The sequence below is a fragment of the Manis pentadactyla genome, chromosome X, assembly GCF_030020395.1.
Source record: "Manis pentadactyla isolate mManPen7 chromosome X, mManPen7.hap1, whole genome shotgun sequence".
In the NCBI taxonomy this organism is placed as follows: Eukaryota; Metazoa; Chordata; class Mammalia; order Pholidota; family Manidae; genus Manis; species Manis pentadactyla.
The window spans coordinates 92,220,913-92,247,068 of NC_080038.1; the positions used below are offsets into that span (position 1 = coordinate 92,220,913).

At 39.6% G+C, this 26,156-nt stretch overlaps 1 protein-coding gene across 6 annotated transcripts in view; it reads left to right on the forward strand.

Moving 5' to 3' along the window:
- Positions 1-10,254: 10,254 nt before the first annotated feature.
- The window catches only part of DIAPH2 (diaphanous related formin 2), a 953,825-nt gene continuing 937,923 nt past the window's right edge, over positions 10,255-26,156 (forward strand). For 3 of the 6 annotated variants that reach the window (XM_057495928.1, XM_036919627.2, XM_057495929.1), the window contains exon 1: positions 10,256-10,733. In XM_057495928.1, the coding sequence (XP_057351911.1) occupies positions 10,602-10,733 (132 nt within the window). In that variant the 5' untranslated portion in view covers positions 10,256-10,601. Of the gene's footprint in view, positions 10,734-26,156 lie in introns of all 6 variants that reach the window. The other 3 variants (XM_036919628.2, XM_036919630.2, XM_036919629.2) reach the window with 3 other exon arrangements.

Here is a 26,156-nt window from a genome sequence, read left to right on the forward strand (position 1 = left end):
TGTGTGCTCTGTGTATGCTTTTAAATACATAAGGATTATCTAGGCAGTCCTTAAGTTACTATCATTTGCATGCTATAAACCTCTAGCACTTAGAGCAGGCTTCCAGCACACAAATTAAATTGTGGCAGTCAGGCTACTTTCTGATATATTCTGAGTACTGCTCCCCTGGCTCTCAACTTCACCTTGCCTCCTTGGACCTAGCGTCTACCCAGTACAGCCCATCTACCCTGTGTCTGGCCACACGCCAACACCAACAGAGACTTTCATGGAACAGGGAGTGAAGGGTGTAAATTACTACATGTGATAGGAGGGGGAGGATAATGAACTAAGCTGATTAAGGAGAGAAGGGAGGGAGGAGAGAAGAAACAGGAGTAAAAGAGAAAGAAGCCTACAGAGACACATGTATATGTCAACAGTGAGTACTCTATGAAGAAACTAGGATATTTTTCTTGTTTGGCTGGTGAACTGTCTCTGAAAGCAATCTCAAAAGTGGAGCTTTCAAAAAGTAAGCAATATTAGCTTTATTTTAATGTGTGTATAGACTTCCAAGTCTCGTTTCCAAAAAGAAATCTGCTCTTCTGTTTCCTACTTTGTCTTTAATATCGCCAATGACCTCATACTTTCTGTCTTTTCTGCTACCATTTCTTTAAAGTTAATGTATGGTCTCTGTGTTACTGCATTCTCCTGGGTCCCATCCTACTTGTCTGATGTTTTTTCTTAGCATCCAGCCATCCAATATTAAAAATGTTTCCCTTCCTAGATTCCTGCTTTGCAGGCTGGTATCATGGTATCATTACCCTCCCTTTCACTCAGGACTGAAATCTCACAATCTACCATGAGTAATAAATTCTGTTCAGCTATGTCCTTGGGGGACTTCTTTCCTCCTGTCCACACTTAAAATAAGCTTTCAACCAACCTTTCTTGGGTTGTCATAACCCTCTATGCTCTCTTCCTTGGTGATCTCACCTACTTAAACATTTTCAACATTGTTATGTAAATGACTCTAAACCTAAGTCTTTGTCTCCAAACTTTCTCAGAAACATCAGACCTAATATCTAATGATGTTTCCATCTCATATCTTACAGGCACCTGAAATGAGGCTTCTTCCATACATAACTCAGTATTATTTTCCAAATATATTTTTCCTCTTAGACTTCCAATCTGCATTGCAGAAATATCACTCTCCCTGTTACTCAGTATTGAAACTTCAGAATAATCTTCAACTTTTCCCATTTCCCCGTCATTAAATCCTGTGATATGACCTGTGAAATCTGTTCCCATTTTTCCATTTCATTTTCTACTGTCTTAGATCATGTCTTATTATTGCATGTCTATCACTGAAATAGCTTAACTGCCTCATGTCTCTTGAACCAGCCCAATACACCATGCATGTCATATCCACCAACCAATAACGTTAATGTATGGATGCCTCCAGGCTGTTTACCATTTATTCTCCTTCCTTCCTTTAGACACGTTCTCATTATGATCCTGACTGTATCTCACAAACTCTTGCATCTATAGGCCAAACCTAATGGATACTTTAGTCCTTTGCACTGTTTACTTTTTTGGCTCTTGGTTATTCCTAGCAGATTTGCCTTGGCTCACCTTCCCTGCTCCACTTGTCTGCACTATCTTGCACTATCTTGGATACCTACACTAGGTCAGGTTCCTATCCCTGGCATCCAAGTTGAGCTAACATACTCATTCCCCAGTAAGAGAATGGCTTTTGAAGTAGTGTCCTAACTTAACTTCCTGCCTCCAGTTTCTCATCTTACAAACCATCAACTATACCAATTCCAGAGTATTCTCCCTAAGACACAGGTCTAATCATGTGCTTTTCTTGTTCATACATCTCTGGCAACTCACCACAGCTTATAGAATAAATTCCAAATTCAGGATGGCTTCCTGATTTGGCCCTACTCTGCTTTCTCAGCTTTATCTCCCACTATATAACCACAAAACTTACTCTCCAGTCCCATCAGATAACTGTCAGTTTCCAAACTCAATGCCCAGTGCCCAGTGTCCTCAAATGCCTACTCCTGTAATTCCCAACTTTTGGGACCCTATTTATATGTAAAGGCCCAGTTTTCACATGAAACCTTCCCTATTCTTTTCTTCCTATATGTTCCTGTAACATTCTTTTGCAGTTAGATGTATACTTTCAGGTTGCCTTGACTACATTCTAAGTCTGTTGAGATCATGAATAGTGTATTACTCATTTACACCTAGCACCATGTCCTGGATGTAGTTACTACTCAGTATTTGTTAATGTATTATTTAATTAAAACTATGTATACAAATTTGAATATATTGGCTTAATTATACTAAAATTACATTATAGTCTTAAATCATATTTAATCATCAAAAATAGTATAAAAGGAAAACAACCTTCCAATAACAGTTACTTATTACCATAGGGCTGTGCCTACAATGGAAAGGCTTTATTCTGTAGATTTGGGACCAAACTCAGCCGTGTGTGCCTTTGATTTTGACAACTACTGAGGCAAAATCTTTGAGGTATTTTGTTGCTATAAAGCAACATGGTGAGGGATTAAAATTTTGGTGTAAATCACATCTGGTTCATAGGGATTATAGGCAGGTCAGCCCTTGTATGATATCAGAATGTGAAGTGAAGCTGCTAGGAGTTATGTGATAGCAGCTTAAGTTAACCTTTCTGCTTTAAAGGTAGCAGAAAGCCAACGTTACAGAGCTATTTTAAAAAATAATAAATAAAATAAAAGCAGCAAAACAGATATTCTTGCATCTAGTTGTCAAAAAAAATTATCCAGTGATTTAAAGTCTTTCCTAAAAACGTTCTTAAAAATTCATGTGCATATCTCACTGGAACCCTCCTACACTGTTGGTGGGACTGCAAATTTGTGCAGCTGCTGTGGAAGGCAGTAGGGAGGGTCCTCAAAAAATAAAAAATAGAAATACCATTTGACCCAGTAACTCCACTCCTAGGAATTTACCTGAAGAAAATAAAATCCCTGACTCAAAAAGACATATGCACCCCTATGTTTATCGTCGCACTGTTTTCAATAGCCAAGAAATGGAAGCAACCTAAGTGTCCATCAGTAGATGAATGGATAAAGAAGAGGTGGTACATATACACAATGGAATATTATTCACCCATAAGAAGAAAAGAAATTCTGCCATTTGCAACAACATGGATGGATCTAGAGGATATTATGCTTAGTGAATAAGCCAGGTGGAGAAAGACAAATACCATATGATTTCATTTATTTGTGGAATATAAAAACCAGGCAAAACAGAAGGAACAAAATAGTACTAGACTCATAGATACTGAGAAGTGACTAGTGGTTACCAAGGGTGGAGGTGGGGGGAACAAGAGGGGGACTGTTGAACCACTGTGATGTACATTTAATAAAAAAATAGTAATAATAAAAAATTCATGTGCATATCTCAAAGGTCTTCTGAATGAATCTGATGCCAATGTAGATGTACATTTAAGCTTCTAATATGTTGGAATGGAAGACTTAAAAATAAGTATGACTTCTATGTTCTCTACTACCATATTAAGTAAAATGCAATATAATATAATTGGTTTCTGGCTTGCCCTGCTTAATTAATTTATATAAACTTCTAAGACTTGTTCTGGTACACAATGTACACTTGATTAAATATGGTGTCTCTAGTCATTTCCATAAAATGGCAGGCTTCAGGTCCTGGGTCAGAAAGAAATTCTTCTATTATATCACTATATAGGGAAATTAAGCCCCAAATCTCCTGCCTTTGCCAGGACAAGAGGGGCAAGATTGCTGATCAAATGACAACATCAATTCTTTGGAAGTGTAAGTAGACATATGTTTGTCACTGTTGTATAGCAGGGAAAGTGGCTTAAACAACTGATTTGTATTTATCTCCAAGAAACAAAGAGTTACCTGAACAAATAAAAATTGATGTGGGATGGATGAACCTTGGGAATATTATTCTCGGTGAAAGAAGCCAGTCACAAAGCCCCATATATTGTATGGCTCTATTTCTGTGAAGTGTCTAGAATAGGCAAATCTACAGAGACATACAGTGGACTGTGCTTGCCCTGGGCTGGGGAGGGAGTGCAGTTTGGGAGGACTGGGGAGGGGTAATGGCTAAGGAAGGAATTATTTTTTGGTGTGATGAAAATATTTGAAAATTAATTGCAGTGATGGTTGTACAACTCTGTGAATATACTAAAAACCAATGAATTGCACATGTTAAAAGGGTAAATTGTATGTGAATTATATCTCAATAAAGTTGTTAAGATTTATGTGGGAGAATATATAAAACAAAAATAAGCCTGTTGTTAAGATTTGTCCAACCAATGATGCTCAGATTATTTACAGATGTCACCACGTGTTCCTTAATTTTCATGTAGTTAATTATATTTTGAAAAGGTGAGAAAATAAACACAAACTACAAAGTAAAAGAGAGAATAGATTGGATTTCAATTACATAATTTTTGTTTCATTTTTGAGCAACAGTTCAAAAGACTATTTTTATGTAACTATTTTTGTTAAAAGACCGCAATTTCATAAAATGAACAGCATCCCTATGAACACCAATGTATGTTTCTCTGATCCACATAATTTAGCAAGCAAATGGACAGTTTTTTTTCTCACCATTTATTAGTACACCTAGGTCTTAGTAACCTATAGATTGGACAATTACCATTCATGATCTGTTAAGCCACTCTTGAAAATCCCTGGGGGTTAACAGGGAAGTCTGTGTTTTGTTTGAAGCATATTATTTCCAGATAAAATTCAGGGGGTTGGTTTTCTGCATACTGTATGCAACCATGGGTGGCACAAATCTGGGAATTCTCAGTCTCTACCAGTTTCGGCACTTTCTCCAAAAGGAGAAATTGGCACTATGCGCCTTGGACTCATTTTTGTGGGGCTGTGTTTTAGCTGACTGGCTTCCTGCCCCAAACCCTGCAACCATCACAACTGAACACATTAACCTTTACCTCTGGGTAAGTGGCCATTATTGGCTATGACTGTTTCCAGGCCTTTTCTTGTTGCCCACTTTTCTTCCATGGAAACAAATCCTGCTCCTGGTCAGAGAGGATTTAAGGAGCACTATTTCAGTATTTTGGTGACTTAGCATCAAGCAGATCCTATCGCTTCTGGTCCACTATGATCTCAGACCAGTTGTAACTGGGTGTCTCAGGTGCCATTTTCATTCACCCGTGTATGCCTCTCTTCAGGGACTTCATCTGATATGCCTATTCCTTTAGGCCTGGTGCCCAGCCTTGTTTAGCACTGTCTTATCAGACCTCTTAAGGCACTGCTAATTTGCTTCCTAATCCCAACCCCCATGACAGGATTCCTGCTATATATAGCTTGCTACAGCCTCTGCCTATTGCCTGCCACCAGACTCTCTGGATTCTACTCTCTGCCTGCCTGCCAAGATATCCATTGTGGATTTCTAGAGTCTAGCTGTCTGCCTGCTTATTGCCTACTGTTACACAACCCTTCTGCTTCACCAGCCTGCCCAGACTCTTCCTGTTTGTGACTACAGGAACCTTCTTAGCTTTCTTCTCCTGCCCTAATTAGTCTCTTTAGTTTCTAGGTTTCAGGCTTCTTGGTCTGGCAGTGCCTGTCAATCATTAGTATGTGTTGAGATACCATCTCCCAGTTTGCTACTAGGTTTTTATTTCCTTAGGCTAACATTTTAGTAATTCTTGTTTAGCTTCTCTTCCTTCCTTTGTTTCCTGTATGTGATCTGTGGAGAGGAACAATTTGTTCCTTTCAATGTCTCTTGGATTCATTCCTTTCTCTTCATTTCCTTGGGGTCACTCTAGTTCAAATCTTCACCTCTTTCTCCTGCAGGACTTTATCTAGTTTTACCTAGAGTTCAGCAGCGGTGCCTCAAAGGGTCACCTCAGAGGATGAGAGAGAAGCCACGTGGTCATATTCTAAAGGAAAAGATAACTTTGAAAATCAGTGTTCAAAGTTATTCTGAAACCACCATCAGACCATCTCCTTCCTTATTTTATAACCTTCCTGCTAAAGATCCTTATCAGTTACTACTACGTTTTACATTCAAATCTGTTTCCAAACAGGGAAAACTCCATGGGGACAACCATGTTTCCTACTATTATTCAACATCTATGTTCTCATCATTCTGCTCAAGCCCCACTGGCCCCTCATTATCGGTCAGTATTGTTTCCAGGCTATTCCATATGTCGCCTTTTCCTCATTTCCTTTCTTTGCTTTGCCTATTCAAGTCTGATTTCTGCTTCATGCCTTGGCAGTTCAAATTCTACTTCCTTCTTAAAAACTTTTCTTCACCTATTCTAAACCCAAGTAATCTCACCCCTTCATCATGTCATGTTGAATTTAGAGTCGGTACCTCCGAGTCAGGCAGCTAATTTTCTCCTACTGTTCCACACATTTGTTTTCTTGTTTGTTTTGTCAAGTAGATTGTATACCTATGATGGCACAAATTTCATATTTTACAATCTGTTTTCCTACAAGTGTTTGTGTCTCACAAATAGTATATTAACTGCTGGCAAATAGGAGAATGATGTCCAAATACTGTAGAAGTCCAGTTGTTTTACGTGTGAAGTTTCTGAGCACTTTAAGTTTCCAAGTGATGAGGAGCAAGCTTTCTCCCCATTAAGGAGGTGTCTTGGTGATACCTGAAGACTTTAAGAGAAAAAGGACAATCCTGCTCAAGATTCTGCCCTTTTGTGTGTCTGATTTAGTGGCTTCAACAACCTCTCCATTTCCCAGGACATTAAAATATCTGGTGAAGCTTTAAGTACTCATAATGAAGCTGTGAAGACCTTTCATCATGCGTTTTTAAAAAGTTGGGCCCTCCTCAACTAGATTTGTAATTCTGATGAAAGTGGCCTCTGTGAACTGTGAATACCCCTGAGGATCCATACTGGAAAAGAGGATGCTTGAAGGCTACCAAGCACTGATGGCTGAGGTACCAGGTGCAAAGACCAGTGAAGATTTAACCTTGTGAGTGTTTTTATTAGAATGGTTACTGTGTTCATTAGTGCTCTGGTTACACAGTTCCATTAGATTTAAGTGATCTTGCCTAACCGTGTTTTTCCTGGAAGCCCTGTTATTTTTAGTGTGCAATTTTGCAGAACAGGAGATTCTTTAGAAGACGCATATGACATTACAGCAGGATGTCTGTTACTTTTTTATCCATGTGATATCTAGTTTGGTGTAGGCCACATAGTATGTGCTTAATAAATACTTGTTTATTCTCAGGCACACTTTAATTCATAAATATTTCTCTGTGACTCTGGAGGTGGTTATTTCTCATTTCTGTCTAATCCATGTTTTCTTAATTTCTCTATTAATGACTTAGATTGTTTAGATGAGAATACGCAGCAGAAGGGAGACAGAGAAAGCCAGAAGGATATTAGAAGGATCCTCAGAAACCTCTGGGGTAACAGATGGCAGTAAGGTCAATTTGAAGAAAGATAGAGCTTAGCAGCCTTTTATCTTTCTTTATTCCCACGGATGGCGTTTTAAAGTTGACTGGGTGCTAAACTCACGAGAGGCCAGAGGGAGAGAACACCAGGTCAGCAAGTCTAACATATGCTTTTGATACACCGATTGATGGTGGTAGCCTCCTCCTTTCTTCAGCATCTGAGAAAAGATGTCTTTCCCTTTACCAGCATATTTGTGTGGTCGAGGAAGGTAAAAATATGGAAGTAGGTGCAGTGAGATCAGCCCTAGGACTGCACACAGTGAGATGTGTGGTTCTCAATCCGTGGACAGAGCATCCTCGTGAGAGGGCAGTGGCTCCTTTCATGTGTTAACTTCCAAGAGAGACCACTGCCCTTGATGCCTGAAGGAAGGATGTTTGTTTTCAATTACTGTTTACATTAACCGGAGCAAAATGCTGAAAAAAAAACATCAAGAATGAAGACAGAGCTGAGATAACCACAATAAAGTCAAACAGGAGTCATTTTTTTTTTTCACTTTTTGCAGTAAAGATTATGCGTCTTGTATAAGCACCTCTAATTAGATTTCAAATGTAGGTTCACTGGGCCTGAGGATGGAGAAAGCCAACCTTACATTCAAAATAATGTCCATCTATTTTCAAGTCTATTTGCACACTCCAAACAGATGTCATTTATGCTAGAATGCCTCCTTCGCCTTCCCCCCGCCCCCCATTTTAAAACAACACCAATGAGACCTACACGTAGAGACCTTCATGATCTGGAAGCTGCTTATGTGTTTTGCTCCTTCTCTTGGCAACAGCAACCTTTTGCCTTCCCCTGCCACCTCTCTCCCCACTCCACTTTCTTAACTCTAGGGTCTCTGCACATGCTTACTGTCATTTCTTTTGCCTGGAATGCTCTTCATTCTGCTTCTTTGCCATGTAATCGCTCAATACATTTTTGTTTAGTATCTTTCCTACTCGCCTGAAAGCTCTAGACAGCAAACCGTATCTGTCTTGTTCAGTGCCCCTACAGTCCTAGCGCCTCATGCTTAGTAGGCTGGCAACAAACAGTTACTGACTTTAACAGACCTTTAGGACTCAGCTCAAGTATCATCTTCTTTGGGAAGGTGTCCTGGAGCTTCTGACACTCAGGTGGTTACCCCCCTCATGTGCTCCATGGGCTCCCTGGTCCTATCTGTCCTACTAAAGGGCAGGTCTTCAATAGCCTGTCTGTCCCAGCAGACTATAAAGTTTTAAAGGGCAGAAACTGTGTCAGCTTCATCTTTCCAATCCACAGCACTCTGTAAAGTACTGGGTATAGTCTAAGGAGCTTAATAAGTGTCCCCTGAGCAGATCACTGAGCAACGTACGAGAATGGAGAACCCTCTCCCACACCTTTCTCTCTCAAACAGGAATTACATGAAAGCATTAGACACACACGTCAGGTTTTTCTGCAGCATCCATTTTCACCGAATTTTTCAGGAGGGGAAACATATAAGCAATTTAAATCACGTGTGTGTGCACATACGCATAGTGAGTTGAATTTGAAACATACTTCAAGTTTTAACTCAAATAGGAACTTCTACAAAGCAAATTTACCTTAGGGCTACTTGTCCACCCTGTCTAGGAGCATACATTCCCTCTTTGCTGTCCTAGGGAAGTTTACCACCTGCACAGTTAAAAACAAAGTTAATGACAATGGGAAAGCCAGGGTTAAAACTGTTGGCGGGTATCTAAAGTTCTCTTCACTCTACTGTCCAAGTTAATTGCCTCCTCACGCCTCTAGCATGGTCAAATTTATCCTAATGCACTGTCAATAAATATGTTCATAAACAAATTAGATTCAGCAGAGCTGAATTTAGGTGAAGGGAAGAAGGGCAAAAGGAGTCATAGCCTGAAGGTATCTGAATAACAGGCATGTGGAGATGTTTTTAGGCTTGGTGTCTGAATTTACATTTCAGGTAGCTTCTCTAGCATACGTGCTTTTATTCTATGATGGTTCATTCAGTTCTGGCTCTCTGCCCCTCTAACATTCTCAATGTGAACATTATTTTTAAAGGGCCGTGTTTAAAAAGGATGAAAGAAATACAGTGAGGGCTTCTTCCTGACAACTCAAGGACTAAAGACTAACAATGCTTTCAGGGCCCTGCTGCTGCTGCTGCACAAAACCCCCTGGCATTTGTCTAGAGATCTACATTTTAAGCAAGGCTTTGACACACGATCTTACTCATTCCCCACAACAACCCTAAACCCAAACTAGTTCGGAAACTGAAAATAGCACTCAATCCAATTGTCAGCTTTCTACAGGTGCTTTGGTTAAAGAGCCTTCCACCCCCTTGGAAATAAGCAGTGGGCACCATGTAGCAGCAAGGGAATAAAGGAACGACTGTATTTTTTTGGTTGCAAAGCAATCAAGGCAACAGAAAGCACACTCTTTCCACTTTGACCCAGACCGTCTGTCCAGGCAAAACAGTCAGCGTTCCCTATGGTGGTGAATGGGATGCCAGTTGCCTTGCTAATCAACCCCATCCCACACAGGGTACCAGGACAAACCCCGCCCCACAAGGCCTCTGCCAGGGAAGGTGCTGGGCCTACCCTAGTGGACGCTGACACTCAGGTAGACCTGTCAGTGAAATTCATACATGAATTCCCCGCGCTCTCAGTCTCCTCATCTCTAAAATGGGCGACACCACCTCTCTGGACTAGCTGCCTCCCATTTCACGTTTGGCCCTTAGGAAGTGCAATCATGGCTTGACCGCAGCCTAAAGTCCTCTCCCGCGGCTCCAGACGCTGCGCCGGGCATGCTCAGTAGCGGGAGCCCGCTCGGCCCAGGGAGTAGGAAGCAGCTTTCCGTGCCCGGGCGGCTGCCTGCGGGCACTTTGATGAATCACGTGTGTTGAGGCCCTCTTAAAGAGATAGGATCTACTTTTCTTCCGCCCTCAACACCGCCCTGAGGGCGGTGGCGACCGTGGTGACTGCAGCTGCTGAGGGGCAGGGCTTGCCCCAGCGCCGAGTAGTGGCAACGGCGTGTTGCGTCGGGGGTGCCTGAAATCGGCAGCTCGCGGCTGACGCTCTTCTTACAAGAGGTGCTGCCGAATCAGCGCGGGACAGCGGGACCGCCCCAGAGACTTCCTCACTTGAGGAGAGGTGGGGTTCCTGGGCACAGGTGACAGGGCCGGAGAAAGATGGAGCAGCCCGGCGCGGTGGCGTCGGGAGCGGGAGGCGGCGGCGAGGAACCCAGTGGGGGCCGGAGCAACAAGCGGAGCGTGGGGAACCGGGCAGCCAACGAAGAGGAAACGAAAAACAAACCCAAACTGGTGAGTGCTCCCGCAGCCCCCGCCGGCCTTGGGGACAGCGAGGGCCCCGGGATCCTCCTGCCGTTGAACGCGGGGGAGCCGGGGCCCCCTCCCAAGGGTGACCGCGACCTCGCTGTGCAACTCGGGGAGCCGCTAAAGAAGCGGCCACGCCGAGGCGCGGTGACGGCGTGGGGGCGGAAGAGCACCCCTTGCTCCCCTTGACCCCCTTCCCACTCTTGTCAGCCCGGGAAGCAGAACAGGCAGGAGAAGGGCCCCACCCCAACTTGGGGAGACCCCGAGTACCGGGTAGGGACTGCTGTGTCTAACTTGTGGGCACGAACCTTCTTCGCGAGATTGCATTCCCCTCCCACCTCTGTCATTTGCTGGGTTCTGCCTCCTCTTAACGCTTAGGGTACGGGCAGGGGAACCTTTCTTCGTTTAAGTCCAAATACTTGGAAGCTCGCCCACAGATATGCAAATCAAACCACCCTTTCAAGCCCCCCATCCACAAAAAAAAATCTCCCAAAACCCCAAACCCCCAGAAAAACACACAGTGTAGGCCCCCAGTCTTTCTACTTGAGCAGAAATCTCAGGAAGAGGCTCCTACGTGCGTTTTTTTCTCTTTGCCTCTCCATGTGCTTTCCCAAAAAACACTTCTTTGGAAGAGTGGGGGGAACATGGGTGTTGGAGCCTGGGTGAGGTACCACCACCTGCCGTGTGTGTAGTAGGCAATGGCACACAGTACTTCCACTAAGTTGATTAGGAACGCTCAAAAGCAGTAGACAGACTGCACAAATCTCACTGTCCTGAGAGTGTGTGAAAACAGCGGTAGCAGTCCATTTCCTGCCACTGACTTAAAAGTGGGGAGGAATGAAATCTATGGGGCTTGGTATTAGATTGGGAAATACTGGAGTTTCCTCAACTAACCAGTTAAAAGGGTTCCTCTTTTTTTTTTTCAGTTTATATAAAAATGATTTAATAACAGTGACACTTAATTAAAAGCCGGTCAAATTAACAAAGTATATTGGCTAAAACAATTTTTCCCAATCACGGTAAATATTACACCGACATTTATCAATAAACTTTCTAATTCAGGCGGCGTGAAGGGAAACTGTTTTCCTGCACATATTCAGGAAATACTTCAGTCTGAAGGGTCTTAGTCTGGATCTTAAGCACAAGCCACATGTTGCACATCTAGTTTTCAGTTTTAACCAGCAACTTGGTTATAATAAGGAAGGAAACAGTGACATAAAACTAAAGCTGTTTCTTATGGCATCTGGCCATTTCCTACATAACTGTTTGCCTATCAATTACAGACTGTCCATATTGGAAAACGTTGATCAAAGCGTTATGGTTTCAGGAAATATGCAAGTTTCCATTATGTGGAAAGGGACATAGTAGGGTAGAATAAAATGACCAGTTTATAGTCTCATGAATCCAATCCTAACTTGAGGCAAACTGAGAAAAAACTTGTTTCCTTGTTGTGTTCTGTTAACCCAGTATTTACAAGTGAAGAAACTGAGTTACAAACTCTTTGTGAATTGTCTGGTGGCAGAGGGTTAGTGGACTCAATGGGTGCCCCCACCATCATGAAACTTAGACAAGTTTGGTGAGTTTATCAACATATTTTAATGTATTTAAAAATTCTGATGTCGTGATTTTGAAATTTATCAGTTTGTGGTAAAAGAGTGATCCTGTTTGCTTTTTTTTAATCCAGTAAAAATTTATGGCTTAAGCAGTGACCAAAATTTTAGCAAAAATAAAAGTGAACTGATAGTTTCCACAAATAGTTTGGTTTACCAGTGGGAACATTCCACTTTTAGGAAGTATGCTCTCAACAGAGTGCTTATCTCTGTTCCTTTGGTCATTTGTCCTGTTTCATCTTTGATGTTTTACTAGCTTAGACAAGGTAACTAGATAGGTATGAGATGGTATCACTTTCAGTTCTGAGCTAACACAGTTCAGTGTTAAACATAGCTTGATGTAGTAGAACAGGTATTTGAATCCAAAAGTTTGTTCGTATCAGTGGTAAGTTTCTTTTTTGTTCCAGCCTAACTTTTGAGTCTTATATAATTTTACAAGCAGATGTGTCAGAGTTAATAAAGATAAATTTAGGAAGACATTTCAGCCCATACTAAGGCAAGCAACAAGACTTGGTAAACCTCTTTTTATAGATGCCTTAGTCCTTGTTCTGAGTTGTCTTATTGAAGTGCTCAACTTGTTCTTCTAAGGCCTTTTAGGAAGGAGTTCATTTGGGATCCTTAATTTAAAATATTGCTAGTAAGATAAAGCTCTACCTTAGACTAATTTAGTATTTTGTGTATTATGTTAATTACTGTTATAGTCCTTAATTGTGTGTGGTGTAGTGTGGGATTATAAGAGAGCCATATGGTAATAGAAATTATGTGTATAAGTGATTGTGCCGGACAGGGATTCTTAAACTCCTGAAATTGTAAGAGAAATTTGAGTGTGTGTAGATACATTTATTTTTCCTGGGCCCTGCAGTTTCATCAGTTTCTCAAAGGCATCTGTCACCTATAAAAGAATATGAACTCTTGGGTTACCAAAGTCAGAGTAAAGGGAATGCTAGTTGATTCTATTCAAAGTTACTGGGGAGAGGAGGAGGTCAGTGATGAAGGGAAATAGCACTGGCCACACGAGTGATCGTAATTGAAGATAATTCATCTGGAAGTAAAAAGTTAATTATGAAACATCTGTATAGTATTAGCTAAAGTGAAAGTTTCCACTATATAGAAAAATTAACTCAATAACTATATTATAGTGGATTCATAGAGTATAAAGCTTATGATTCAGTTGTTTTCATTTACTTATCCTGGAAAACTGAAGGAAAGTATGTTTCCTATAGAGAGGAACTACTTTTGTTTACATCTGTGACCTTTTGACAGGTATTAGAATTTTTTTCAGAGCAACATTTCAGGATTTGAATGACTTCTGTTTAACGTGAATTAAATAAAAATTTAATAATTCAACTATTCTCTTCTATGCATCCTTATAACCCTTTTATTTTGATTCAAGGCAACTTTGTTTTGGACTTATCACATTTTGAATGACATAATAGTAGTAGCGCTTTGTATTTTATGTAATTATCTGGTTAGGCCCAGATTGTAGCATGCCATCAAACACTGTGAATCTTAGATTAATTAGTAATTTGATGTCAACCATGGAATGAATTTTGTTGAGTAGTAGAGCTCTCAAAGTGTTATGAAGGAGCTATATCTTGAATTCCACATACCTAAGGCGTACCTTAACCATTAAGAGAAGCTAGTGTTAAGGTAGAGCTAACACCGTTCACACACACACAATGGTGTAGAGTGGCTTAACATTCTTTGGTGTTTTTGCTTTTCGGCTTTGCGTTTTGGTATAATTCCTGAAGCCTTTGGTTCTTTAGATAGTATAGTGACACTAGTGACTGGAAGTAAAACACGTTAGTTTTCTGGTTATTGTATAACTTCTTGAGAATATGGTTTTTAATTGGATAAATCATGTTTTGATTTTAATTGATAAAGTCTGAACATGATGAGTTTCATTTGTGCAACCGTTACTAAGCACCTGCTATATGCTAGGCATTTTTATCCTGAGTGTTGGTGATATAAAGGTGCTTATAGTCTAGTGAGGGAAGAAGGGAAGTTATTGATTAACTGTGTGATAAGGAATGATGCATAGGAGGGTGAAATAAAAAATAACAGAAAGGCATTTAAATCCAGTTGGATTCTTGAGTGTGGTAAGGAAAGGCTTACCATAGTAGGAGACATTTCCACTAAGGCTTGATGAATAAGGCATTAATTGAAGGAGGGCAGGGAAAGGTATTATATGTTGAAAGAACAACATGTTCCAAGGTAGAGAGATATGGTAGCCTGCCCAATAAAGGAACTGTGGGTAGATGTTAATGGCTGAAACAAAGTATACTTATTGTGGACCTGTGGGAAAAGGGAGTTGTGGATAAAATGAGAGTTCCTGTGGCCAGGATTCTCACCTGGCCCTGGTTGGCTAGATCACTGCACACGTGTGGGCAATATGTTGCTATTGACTCCATATAAGGAGCTCCACCCAGCGCTCTGCGCTGTATGGTGGCGCGGCTGCAAGGCTGCAGGAGAGCAGAGGCTGGAGTGGTGGCAGTGCCGAGGACAGAGGCCCAGAGGACAGCTGTGCAGGATGACTGTGCAGGCAGAGGGGCCCAGAGGCAGAGACTAGCTTGCTGCATGCAGACTCGCTCTGAGTGGACGGGATTCTAGTGACTGACCTGCCACCATGGAAATAAAGTTGTGTATAACCCTTTCACCCCAAGAACGTTTTACTGTCATTTTCTTTGGTCACACTGAAGCCATAGTGAACTTGCCCCGGGGCTGAAACCCATTGGCATTTTTGTACTTGTATATTATGTTCGAGTATCAACTTCTTTCTGAAAGCCACAGTACACCATTGAGGAGATTTAAGCAAAATACTGGCCTAATCAGAATTGTGTTTCAGAGGGACACTTAATATAATGGAGTGTATTTCTTGGAGAGGGGTGCCCAGATGGAGGCAGGAAGACCAGTTAGGAGGAGCAAAGTTACATGAAAGCTTAGAGACCTAGATTTCAGTTGCAGCTCATCCACTCCTTCATTTACTAGGCCTATCTATCAGCATCTCAGTTTCCTCCTGCCACTCTGTTGCCTCTCCTTCCTACCACCCATCCTGAACATCTTCACCAGATCTGAAATATCCACCCTGTTTCTTCTTTATGAATCTCACCTGCCTTTCACAGCCCAACTCATGCATTAAAATTCCCTCGCTCTGCTCTTCCCTTGAAACCTCACTGATTACTTCAGCTCACTGATGGGTCTTCTCTATTCTGAACTCATAACTATAGAGCATCTGAATGTTATATGCTGATCTTCTGTCTACAAAGATTTTTGAAGTGCTTCTGGGCGGTGGTCCTGCTTTATGCCTGTTCTTGAAAACCTTGCAGGCCAGTGCTAGGGTGCAAAACTACTCAGTAAATGATTATTAGCTGGAATTCTTTCCCTATAGGCCAGACATTTTGAGAGTGTAAATTGTTGAAAAGAGGCTTAAAAAAAAACACGCCATCAAATAAACCTATCTGAACATTCTTCTGTGGCCTTTCTGTAGTTTTTGAATTCAAGAAACTTCTAGGCTGGGAGAACTCTCCTACCCCCTTGTTTGTTTGTATTCTTGTGATCTCAGAACCCTAAACTTCCATGCAGAGAAACAGTATTAAAACAGACCCAAGTAACATTTTATTATTGTTGGTAAGAGACTTTAGATTATTGGCAAGAGAATACTGGATGGAGGACCAAAGGACTTGGTGCCAGTTGTTTTATTTGCTTGCGATCTCTGATGAGCTGTTTAATAGCAGAAGTTTGAGCCCTGTGATTAACATCTACCAGCTGTAGATAGTATCTGCCTGATTTGCTTCATAAGGTGGCTTTAGATAAAACACTGTAATGAATGAGGAAGCATTTGGGAAATTATATATTGCTATACAAATATAGACCATTATGATTAACCCCTTATATTACCTGAATCAAATTTAATTGTGGTTGGATGGCTTAATGGTTTTCTTGCAATTTTATTGATCTATTATTATTGTATAAGGTACCATAGTATGGTTACTTGTTGATTGATTTCTTATTCTTGCCCCAATTCTTTTTTTCCATTTGAAGGATTATGTATTATGTCCTTGTATTAATGATACTTTCTACTGAATGAATGTGAGATGTGAGTTTAACTTTTCTTCACTGTAATTTTTTAAAGAACCAGCTACCCTTTTCTTTTATCAATTTGCATTAAACATTTTTTGTTAAAAAAAAGCTTTCCTTAGATATCTGTGACGTTCTGCTTGTCAGGCAGATTGGTGCTGTTGTACACATAAGGAAACTGAGTCACTGATGTGTTAAGGGATCTGACTTAGAGATAAGTTCAAAAGCTGTCACTTCTATTGTAGAAGTTAGCTATGGCACTGAGTCATTCTGCTTCAGGGACTCTGAAAGTGAAAAATTATTCCATCTCTCTTTTTGTTATATTTTGGAACAATTATACTTGTAATCCACCTAGAGTTCACTCTAAGTACCAAGAGCTCTGGCAGTAGCACCATGTCACTGAAATGAATCATATTCTTTGTCAACCTCGTCTCAGAGAACACTTTAAATAACAGGATGCTCTGAATACAGCATGCACATAATACATGCTAATTTACATGAATCAGCACCTTTGGTTAAATTTTACTGGGTTATCACTAGCACCATAGGGATTATTATAAAGAGCCTCACTTTCTCTTATTCCTATATTCAGTCTGACGTGCAGAAGAGACCAGTTCCTTCTGTCAGATTTGAGGTGTTTGATACTTTATTTTGTCTCAAGACTGAGGAAACAGATGATGGCCAGGTGACTTGAAATATAGTTATATACCTGATATCCAAGGGGACATCTTATAGAGGACACCCACTGTGGAAGACAGTTCGAAATTGATGCTTGTAAAGGAAGGTTGAGATATATTTTTATATAGCTATTTATTATGATGTAAATAACAGGAGGAAATTAACACACTAATTTGAAGCTTACTTACATGATCAGGTTGAATCTGTTTCAATCTGAATGATTTACTCTGGCTGTATCTTCAACAGACACTCAAACAGAATCCTGATACTTGCTTGCATTATGTAAAGTGGCTTGGGGAAAGGGTATTGGTGCCTTTCTTATGAAGGAATGGAGAAAACAAAATTCTTTCTAATCACCATTTACACAGGCTTTGGTTTAATTAAGGTTTTTTTCTGTATTGTTTTAGGGAGTGTGAGCTACACTGTTACCAAATGCAGAGCAGCAAACTGGCCATCAGTCTCTTTTTCTGTTAGGGCTCTATATAGTGGTGCCTGTTTCAAGTGAGATGCTTCTAGGTGGTTATTTAGGCAGGCCTAGGTAGGAATCAGAAACTTCATTGGTAATGAATTATTCCCCAAAGTTATTGATTCAGTCACCTGACAATTCTGGTGCTCACCCCAGGGAGAAAAGATGTTGGGTGCAGTCCTTTTAAAAATAGTCCTGTTGTTCTGTAGTAGATATCTACATGTTTTGGTAAAGATCTGCTTAAAATAATGAGGAATTTTTATCTACCCTTAATTGTTGGTCTCTTACCTAGTAAAAGCAAGAGATAAAGTTTTTACTTTATTTGTAATACGGGCTAGTTAATACAACTTTTTAAAATAAAATGTATGAAAATTTTCAGAGATACTGGAAAGTAGAGAGGATGATATAATGAGCCACCATCCATCCATTACCCACATACAGCAGTTACTTGATTTTCAACATTTGCTTCATCCACCCTTTATTTTTCCCTTGCTAAAGTATTTTAATACAAATCCCAAATATGTCATTTCACTCCTACATACTTCGTGGTGCAGCTCTAAAAATTACTGACTTCTTGTTAATGTAACCACTATGCTACTCTGGCAACTTTAAAAATTAACATATTCCTTGGTATATTCTAACGTAGTTCATAGTCAAATATCCCCAATTGCCTCAAAAAGTAGATTTTTAATCTAATGTGTGCCTATTTAATATACATGTCACTGAGCTCCTTAAACAATTCCAAGTTTAAATTAATGGTTAAATCTCATTCAAAGTTACTCCACATAAAGTACTATCATAAAGTATCAGCTCCAGTTAGGTTCACTTCTGTCTTTAATTCTGCAGAAGTGTCTGGAAAAGTTGACTATACAGATGTGGGGTAAATCCTTAAAGCAGCTATTATATGCCATAGAAAAGAGCAAATTAAGTTTTTAGCTCTACCCACTGGTTGCGTAATCACTCATTCTTCATTGTACAATTTGTGAAGTGGGGTGGGGTATATGTGTAAGAATGTTTTCCCCAGGGAAGTGTTGTAGGTAGTTGGGCAAAATGAATGTGTTCTTGAGTTCTTTAAAGTGTTCATCTCACTGATAACACACATACAACTAAGTTTATGTTACTAGCTCTAGTTTTTATTTCAGTACAAGTACCATTTGTTACTTGAGGTGTTTATCTTTGTTTTTAACCACTTTGATACACTTTAGGTTGCCGAATGTGGACAATTGGATGAGCAGAACTTTAGAAAGAACTCTGAACTGTTAAGTTTGCTTATTTAGACATTTGTTGGGTTAAAACTGAAAATGAGGCTACACTAATGAGGTGATGGAGCTGGGGATGGGTGGAGTGGGTAAGTATGAGGAATCAACTTGGGCAAACGGCCTAGATTTCACACAGATTTACTAAAGAAATTGTGTAACCACTACTTTCCAGACAGCAGTTTTGTGCTGTTACTGTGGTGGAAGACAATAGGCTTATAAGTTTGTGGACTCAAGTACATTTAGACTAGTAATCCATCTCCACTTTGTAACTTCTAGGCAGACCATTTACTGACCCAATCAGGTAAGTAAGTGACAATTGTTGGGGGCTGGATAGGTGTCATTTTCTCCTTTTGTTCTGCTCAGGGGGCAGAGCTATGGAGGTGTTGCTTTGTGTGCATTGAAATCAATCACTAATAGAATCTCATATTACACTGGCTGAAGCTCTTCAGAAAGATTTTATGTAGAAAGCAATATCTTGTGTAGACTGTACACTTATGTTTTGAACTTGTATGTGTAGCAGGAGACCAGGATCACTATAGTTAGGCCCTGCTCAAAGGTGTGAGACCACAGATGTCACATCACTGACCAAAGCAAGTGCAGTCACAAGACTGTTTTCCCCGGGGGCGCTTTTTAAAATTCACACAAAGGTGCCATGTGGGCTAGCTACTTCATTTAAAGCCAGATGGATTTTATTCTCATACCTGATAGAAAATTCAGCAAGACACAGGACATAGTTTAATGTCTTATTTAGTATAGGTGTTTTCCATTTGTCATTGATTCTAAAACAGAATGTAAGGTGTATATCTACATAATATGTTGTCCTAAACCTGACTACATTTGCTTTTGAATTTGCAGTTCTCAAATGTGGAGGGCTATGTCCTTGAGGACCTAGGCTATAGTTTCAGTACGTTACTTTCTCTAACTTAAAGCTCCTCCCTTTCTGCACTCCTCCCAGTAATTTTCTTGACATTATTGTTCTAGAGTGCATCTCATGGTTACAGGTTGCATGCACAAGACTAAACTTTTTTGCAGTTTGTGTCATAACTTCCATTTGTTTTCATTTACATTGCCCATGATATAAGGCAAGAACCTGTAGAAATTTAAGATGGGTTAAAATTTGGCAGAAGATTTCCTCTAATAATATGCTCTTCTACCTCATATTACAAAATCATTGTTTTCCAGAAGAGTCAGTGTGTATATAAAACATTTGTGACTAGAAATAATCATTTCTTAGGCTGACCTTACAGATTGTTTTCCATTGGTAGTGCATTAGCTAACATTTTTCCTCCTCTTTGATTGAGTAGCTAATGGTCTTTAAACAAGCTATTAAAGGGAAGAATAATTTTTACAATTCAAAAAATAAAAAATAAAAATGGGCTGGATTTTATCCATGCCAGTGGTTTGGCTTTTTGTGTATTTGTTTTACTAAAGCAGGGCTAACCCATGTTCTCTAATCTCTAAATTAGGCTTCCTCAGTATAACCTATACTTGCCTCACCAAACCATTTTCAGATGGACTTGTGAATTTCTGTGAGATCCAAATCCTCATTTATATAAGCTGAGTAGGTCTGAAACAAAAGCCTAAATTTTAAGTGGCCATATCTCTGTGTAAAGTAGAATTGAGACATTAGTTATACTTTAAAGCAGGAATTGTGCAAGGCTGTAGGCCCGATTTTCTACACTTAACACCACCTCTGTTGTACCTAATTGTGGATCAAGATATGTTCGGTTACTAATCCCTGCTTTAAACTCCCTCCCTTTAAGTAATCTATTATCACCTGTTTTTAACTTTGAAGATCATGTTATTCCTTGTCATTTTTACTGTTTTCTGTGAATATTATTAATAGTGTCCCCTACTGCCTGGCCACAAAATAACATGCAGAAGGATGGCCATTGGATGTGAAATCAGTTACTGAATGTGACAGAGATTTATTTAAAAAACATTTCCCATCCACACCTGTCTTGAACTGTGTGTTGCCATAAACTAGCACAAACTGAATTTTGATCTTAGCACCATTACTTCATGTTTCCAAGACCCCACATTTTATAGAACCTAAGAGTATCTAATATGTTATATCAAGTTGAAATAAGCTAAATAGGATTTATTTAATTTATCCTATTGTCTTTTTCTTTTAAGGGTTAGTTTCTAGCAATTTAAGGAGGTTCTATAGAGAGTAAGCTGACTACTTTTTAAAACGTAACTCTGGGCAAGTCATTTATCTACTCTTGGGTGACAGTTTATTCTGTAAAACAAGGGAGTTGAAACAAACAGTTTTCAAGGTTCCATTCAGTTTTGATGTGCTGTGAGTCAAAGGTTACTGAGAGCTGTAATAAGTCTGCCCTAACAGAAATACATGACATCTGGGTTCTAGTTGGATGAAAAGTTAGCGATCATGAAAGATGACTGTTTAAAGCTGAATGCTAATGGGTGGAAATACCAGTTAATTTATTGTCCTGTTTCTGAAGTCTGAGTTAGTGTGGTTCAGTGAAGGTCATATCAACATTGTTTTACCCATGCGTTGTGTGCAAGGCCCTTAGAGAATGCTGGCTCTGCTCTAGGTCATCCTAATCCTTGGGTGGTTGTCCTCGTTCGCTGAGCAAGTACAGTACTCAAGCCTGCCCAGAGGTGATTCTCAATAACAAACAGTATCATATGTGCCAGTTGCTATTCTAAGCACCTTGCATCTATTTGTCAAGAACTGTGCAAGGTCTGGGATTTTATTCTGCTTACCCCCCTGTTGCTATTGCATGGTTAACTGAGAAAGACTCAAGACTCCTGGGTCAGTGACAAAGACAGTTTATTATTTATTGCAAAAGCAGTAACCTAGCCAGAATGTCAGCATGACGCACTGGTTCTCTGTGTTCTGAATCCCACAAGGTAGACCAGGATAGATACCTACATAGGCATTCAGTTGCATTACGGGAGAGGAACACTGAGCTTGAAGGATTTACTACATTTATGGTAAGCAGAAGCAAGCCTGCTTTTTGTCTGGGAGGGGTGGTATTATTACCTCATCATCAAGGTCACTTCCTATAAACACAGCCCTAGGAAATGGCCTGGCCCAAGTGTCAGGGCCTTTCAGTCTTGGCATACCCGCAGGAATGTGCAGGAATGCTCAGGGATTGATGGCACATATCCTCCTCCATAAGTAATAACTCATTTGGTCCTCACAACAGGTTTTTTAGAGGTGAGGAGAAAAGCACAGAATGAATAAGTAACTTGCCTAAGGATATGCAGTGGTGAATTTGGAATTCAAGACCAGTGTGACTATAAAATCCATATTTTTAACCCATGATTTCCTATACTGCCTGAGACCCTAAACTTCAGAGTAGCTCTAAATTAACCTGAAGACCTAGTGGTTCTCTAGACTGGCAATGGTTGGACCTGGTCTAGATTTGCACTATGTTTATGTATAATTTAGAAGACAGAGTTCAAGGGCCATTCATTTTATTGCCACAAATAATGAAAACTTAAAGTTCTTTGAATTACTGCCATGAAATAGTGGGTCAGATGTGTGACCACTTGCTAGAAAAGAGCCATGGAGATAAAAGTGATATGACTTTGGATTTTAAGGATAAATAAACATAAATCTGAAAAGTACCAGTTTGGCCTCTAGTAAATAATTTCATGGTCAGCACAAGGCCTACTGTTGTATATTACATACAATTCCCTTTTTGTTATTTGTTAACCATGAAGAAAGTTAGCTTCTGGACAGGTTATGTTGCAAGCCATACTGCCTGCTTCATATTTTCATTTCTATCTCTCCTCCCCTCCTGATTCCCCTTCTGTTTATGAAATTTTGTGTGAAGTCAAACTGCTTTGGAAAAACTAAAGCTATCTCCTGTGATACAAGTACACGATATGCATTGTTTCTTGTTTAGGGGAGTGCCAAGAACCACCTACCTTCTCCTGCTGCTTCCTGTGTCTGCTTTGCCTAAAGATTGGCTGCTATAAAAGTGTGGCATATTCAGCCAAGTGCTATCTTTTTTAATTAGGCTGAATAAAGTGTCGGACAAACTGTTTTTGTGTTGATGTGTGACAAGTAATAGAGCTCTAAACTATAGGCTTAAGTGCCAAATAATACAGAAGTGCATAATGTGATTTGAGTTCTGTTCCCTTAACTTTGACCATCATCCCTCCTGAAAGGAAAAGAGAGCCTTTAATTAAAAAAAAAATGCAATGAATAAAATAGATCATGAATACACCAGTATATGTTTGGAATTGGGCTACTTCATACTTATGATAACTAATCTTAAGAAGTTAAAATTTCTATGTCCGTTCTTTTCCCAGAACTATGTACACTAAGTATGAAACCAAGAAGGAAAGGACGTCTTAAACTCACATAATTATGTAACTGGGAAAGCAGACATATAATTAAGCAGACTAAGTACTTAAATTTATTTCAAAAATCCTTCTTATCTGTTCTTACAAATTCATATTTCCTCCAAATATGAAAGTCCTGGTTGTTGATGACCTTCTTTTGTTTTTGACCTCATCTAACTGAAAGAGTTTTGTGTTTTGGACAAATACTTAAAGAAGGATTTAGCATTCCTGTGTCCCAAAAAGTGTGTTCTTTTTATTTATACCAGTGGTTATCCGTGGGGCATAATTTTACCTCCCAGTGGACATTTGGTAATATGTAGAGACATTTTTGGTTGTTACAAACAGGGGAGGGTGCTAATGGTATCTAGTGAGTAGAGACCAGGGATGCTGCTGAACATCCTCAGTGTGCAAGACAGCCTCCCATGGAAAAGAATTATCCCACCCAAAAGTTCAGCAGGGCTAAGGTTGGGTGGGTGCCTGTCAAGATCCCTGCTTTGGACTCTCTGACTTTTTGTGTATTTAGTGTGAAAAATTACTGTGGCTCCGTAGCTATTCTTCACTCTCCACTCTGTCTTTTCCTTTAAATTGAGACAGGACCAGATCATCCCTGTCTTCAAGGAAGCATTGCATATTTTTGTTTTCATTTTTTGTTTTGTTTTGTTTTCATTTCCTTCTTTTCCATTACTGGAAATTTGCTGGACTGGACTATTTACAACTTTGTAGTTGTAAATTATACCTCTTATCACTTACCTCGCTTCTGACTTCTAAGAAATATATTCATTCTCATGCCAATGAATTTAAAAGACAGTTTTTTCCATCTGCTGATTACTTAATACCTCAACAACATTTGATGCTGGTCATTTTAAATTCATCATCTGTATGGATTTTGAATTCCATGGCACAGTCTTCTCTGGCAGCTTCTGCCTCTGGATTTGTTGCCTTCCATCTCAAAAATTTCTCACTCTTTATCTGCTCTTCTCCATGTACAATTGCAGGCAATCATATGCCTCTTCAAGTACTACTTGAATGCAGTTTATGCCAAACCTTCCTAGCTACTCTGACTTCTAAGTTCCATACTATATCACTGTTTGCTGAAACACATGTAACTATTGTGCAGTTCTCTAAAAACAGTATTAAGTTGTTGATTCATTTCTCTGAGATCCATCTGAAACCTGGAATACTTTATGGCAGTAGTTGTTTTAATATTCTTCCTCCTTTCAGGGAGAATAAAAATTAACTTGATACCCCTATCCCCCTCCGCCAACAACATAGACACAGAGAGAGACACACAGAGACACTCCTGTGGTGTTTATCAAGTTTACTTATTCAAGCTAAAGTTTGCCCTTGTTTCACTGATCACCTGGCTGTATTACTATAATATGCCACTGACTGACCTTTATGATTTCTGGTCCAGTTGAATTAAGGTTAACTTCCCTGTTTGAGGAGTGAAAATCAGTGACTACTTCTCACCCAACTCATCAGGACCAAGCTTATTTTTATATTTAGGGTTAGTGTTAAGCAACTTAATTTTATCTTCTCATTTTCCTCTTTCTAGTTGCCCCTTTATTTAAGTAAAGCTATTAGCTGCATTGTCCCATCTGCCTGAAATAACCTCCTATCCTGTGTTCTCTTGTCAGTGATTTCCTAGTGCTTTTCTTCCATTTCTTCATATAACTTCTTAAAATATTTATTGCCTGACTGGAAGTGACATGATCATCTCATTCCCCTTCAACCATCAATTTCCTGTGGAGAGCCAGTTCATTCTGCATCATGCATGGCCATATTCACAGTTGTGCTTATTATAAATCTATGTTACAGTGTATAATCATTCCACACATATCAAATCCTCATTACGTATGAGGCATCGTACTGAGGGTATAAACACAACTATACATAGGTGTTACTCTTGAGGAACTCGTGGCCTAGTGAGAAAAGATGGACATAGGAGTCTTAGGTAATAAGTTCTACAATAAATAGGTGTGAGCAGAGTGCTCTCGGGAATACCACATACTGTGCCTGGTAGGAAGAGGAGAAACTTCACAGAGGCTACATTTGATCTGGGTCTTGGAGGATGAAGAATAGTTTGCTAAGGTTGAAAGGGAGGATATTGTTAATAGAGGTAGTACCGTCATGTATGCAAATTTAGCGTATGTAAAAGGCAGGTTTTTTTCAAGTGTCATTGATTTAAAAATGTTGAGATCTTGAAGGGAAGACTATGATTGAACTTGCTTTGTAACTGAATATGGGGGATCATATGAAACACTTTTCAACAACTCAGAAGTGAGGTGGTGAGATGGAACTAACATTTACTGAGTACCTACAGTGTTTTAGGCATTGCTGTGGAAACTTTACATAACTGTTTTAATTTTTATCATAAGCATGTAAGCATAATTATTTCTGATATTTTACAAATAACGGAAGTGAGTCTCTGGTTTACTGATTCTGATTCCATAATACATGCTGTTTTATGATAGCATGCTATCTTCTTCTTAGAAGTTACAGACAATATTTAAAATTTAGACATTATTAAAATGTACTTTACATATTATATAGAAATATCTTATGTTTTTATATTATTTTTCCTCCTATTAAGAGTCTAATAAGTGTACCTTAACACATTTCATTGTTGTTGGATTAAGTTAGTTGAGAAATAATAGAGCTTGAGAAGTTGGCTGGGAATTGTCAACAGACATCTAATTTAGAGCTATTTATGGTTAGGTTTACTGCTGAGGATTTGGGCAAGCTACTCAGTGGGAAAAGTTCTAGCTCTGAAATTCTTGTTCCATACTTAATCTAATTTAATGAATACTTTGGAGAAACCTACCCCAGTACTGTGCTAAGCATCATTAGGGTACCAAAATATATAATCCCAGATCACTGGGAACACAGCAATGGAGAGAGTCTTGTGTGTACAAACCTATGATACAAGGTGGGATGTGGAAAGTGCTACTGTAGAGGTAAAAAGTGCTGGGAGTATTAGGGCTGACTTCATAGAAAG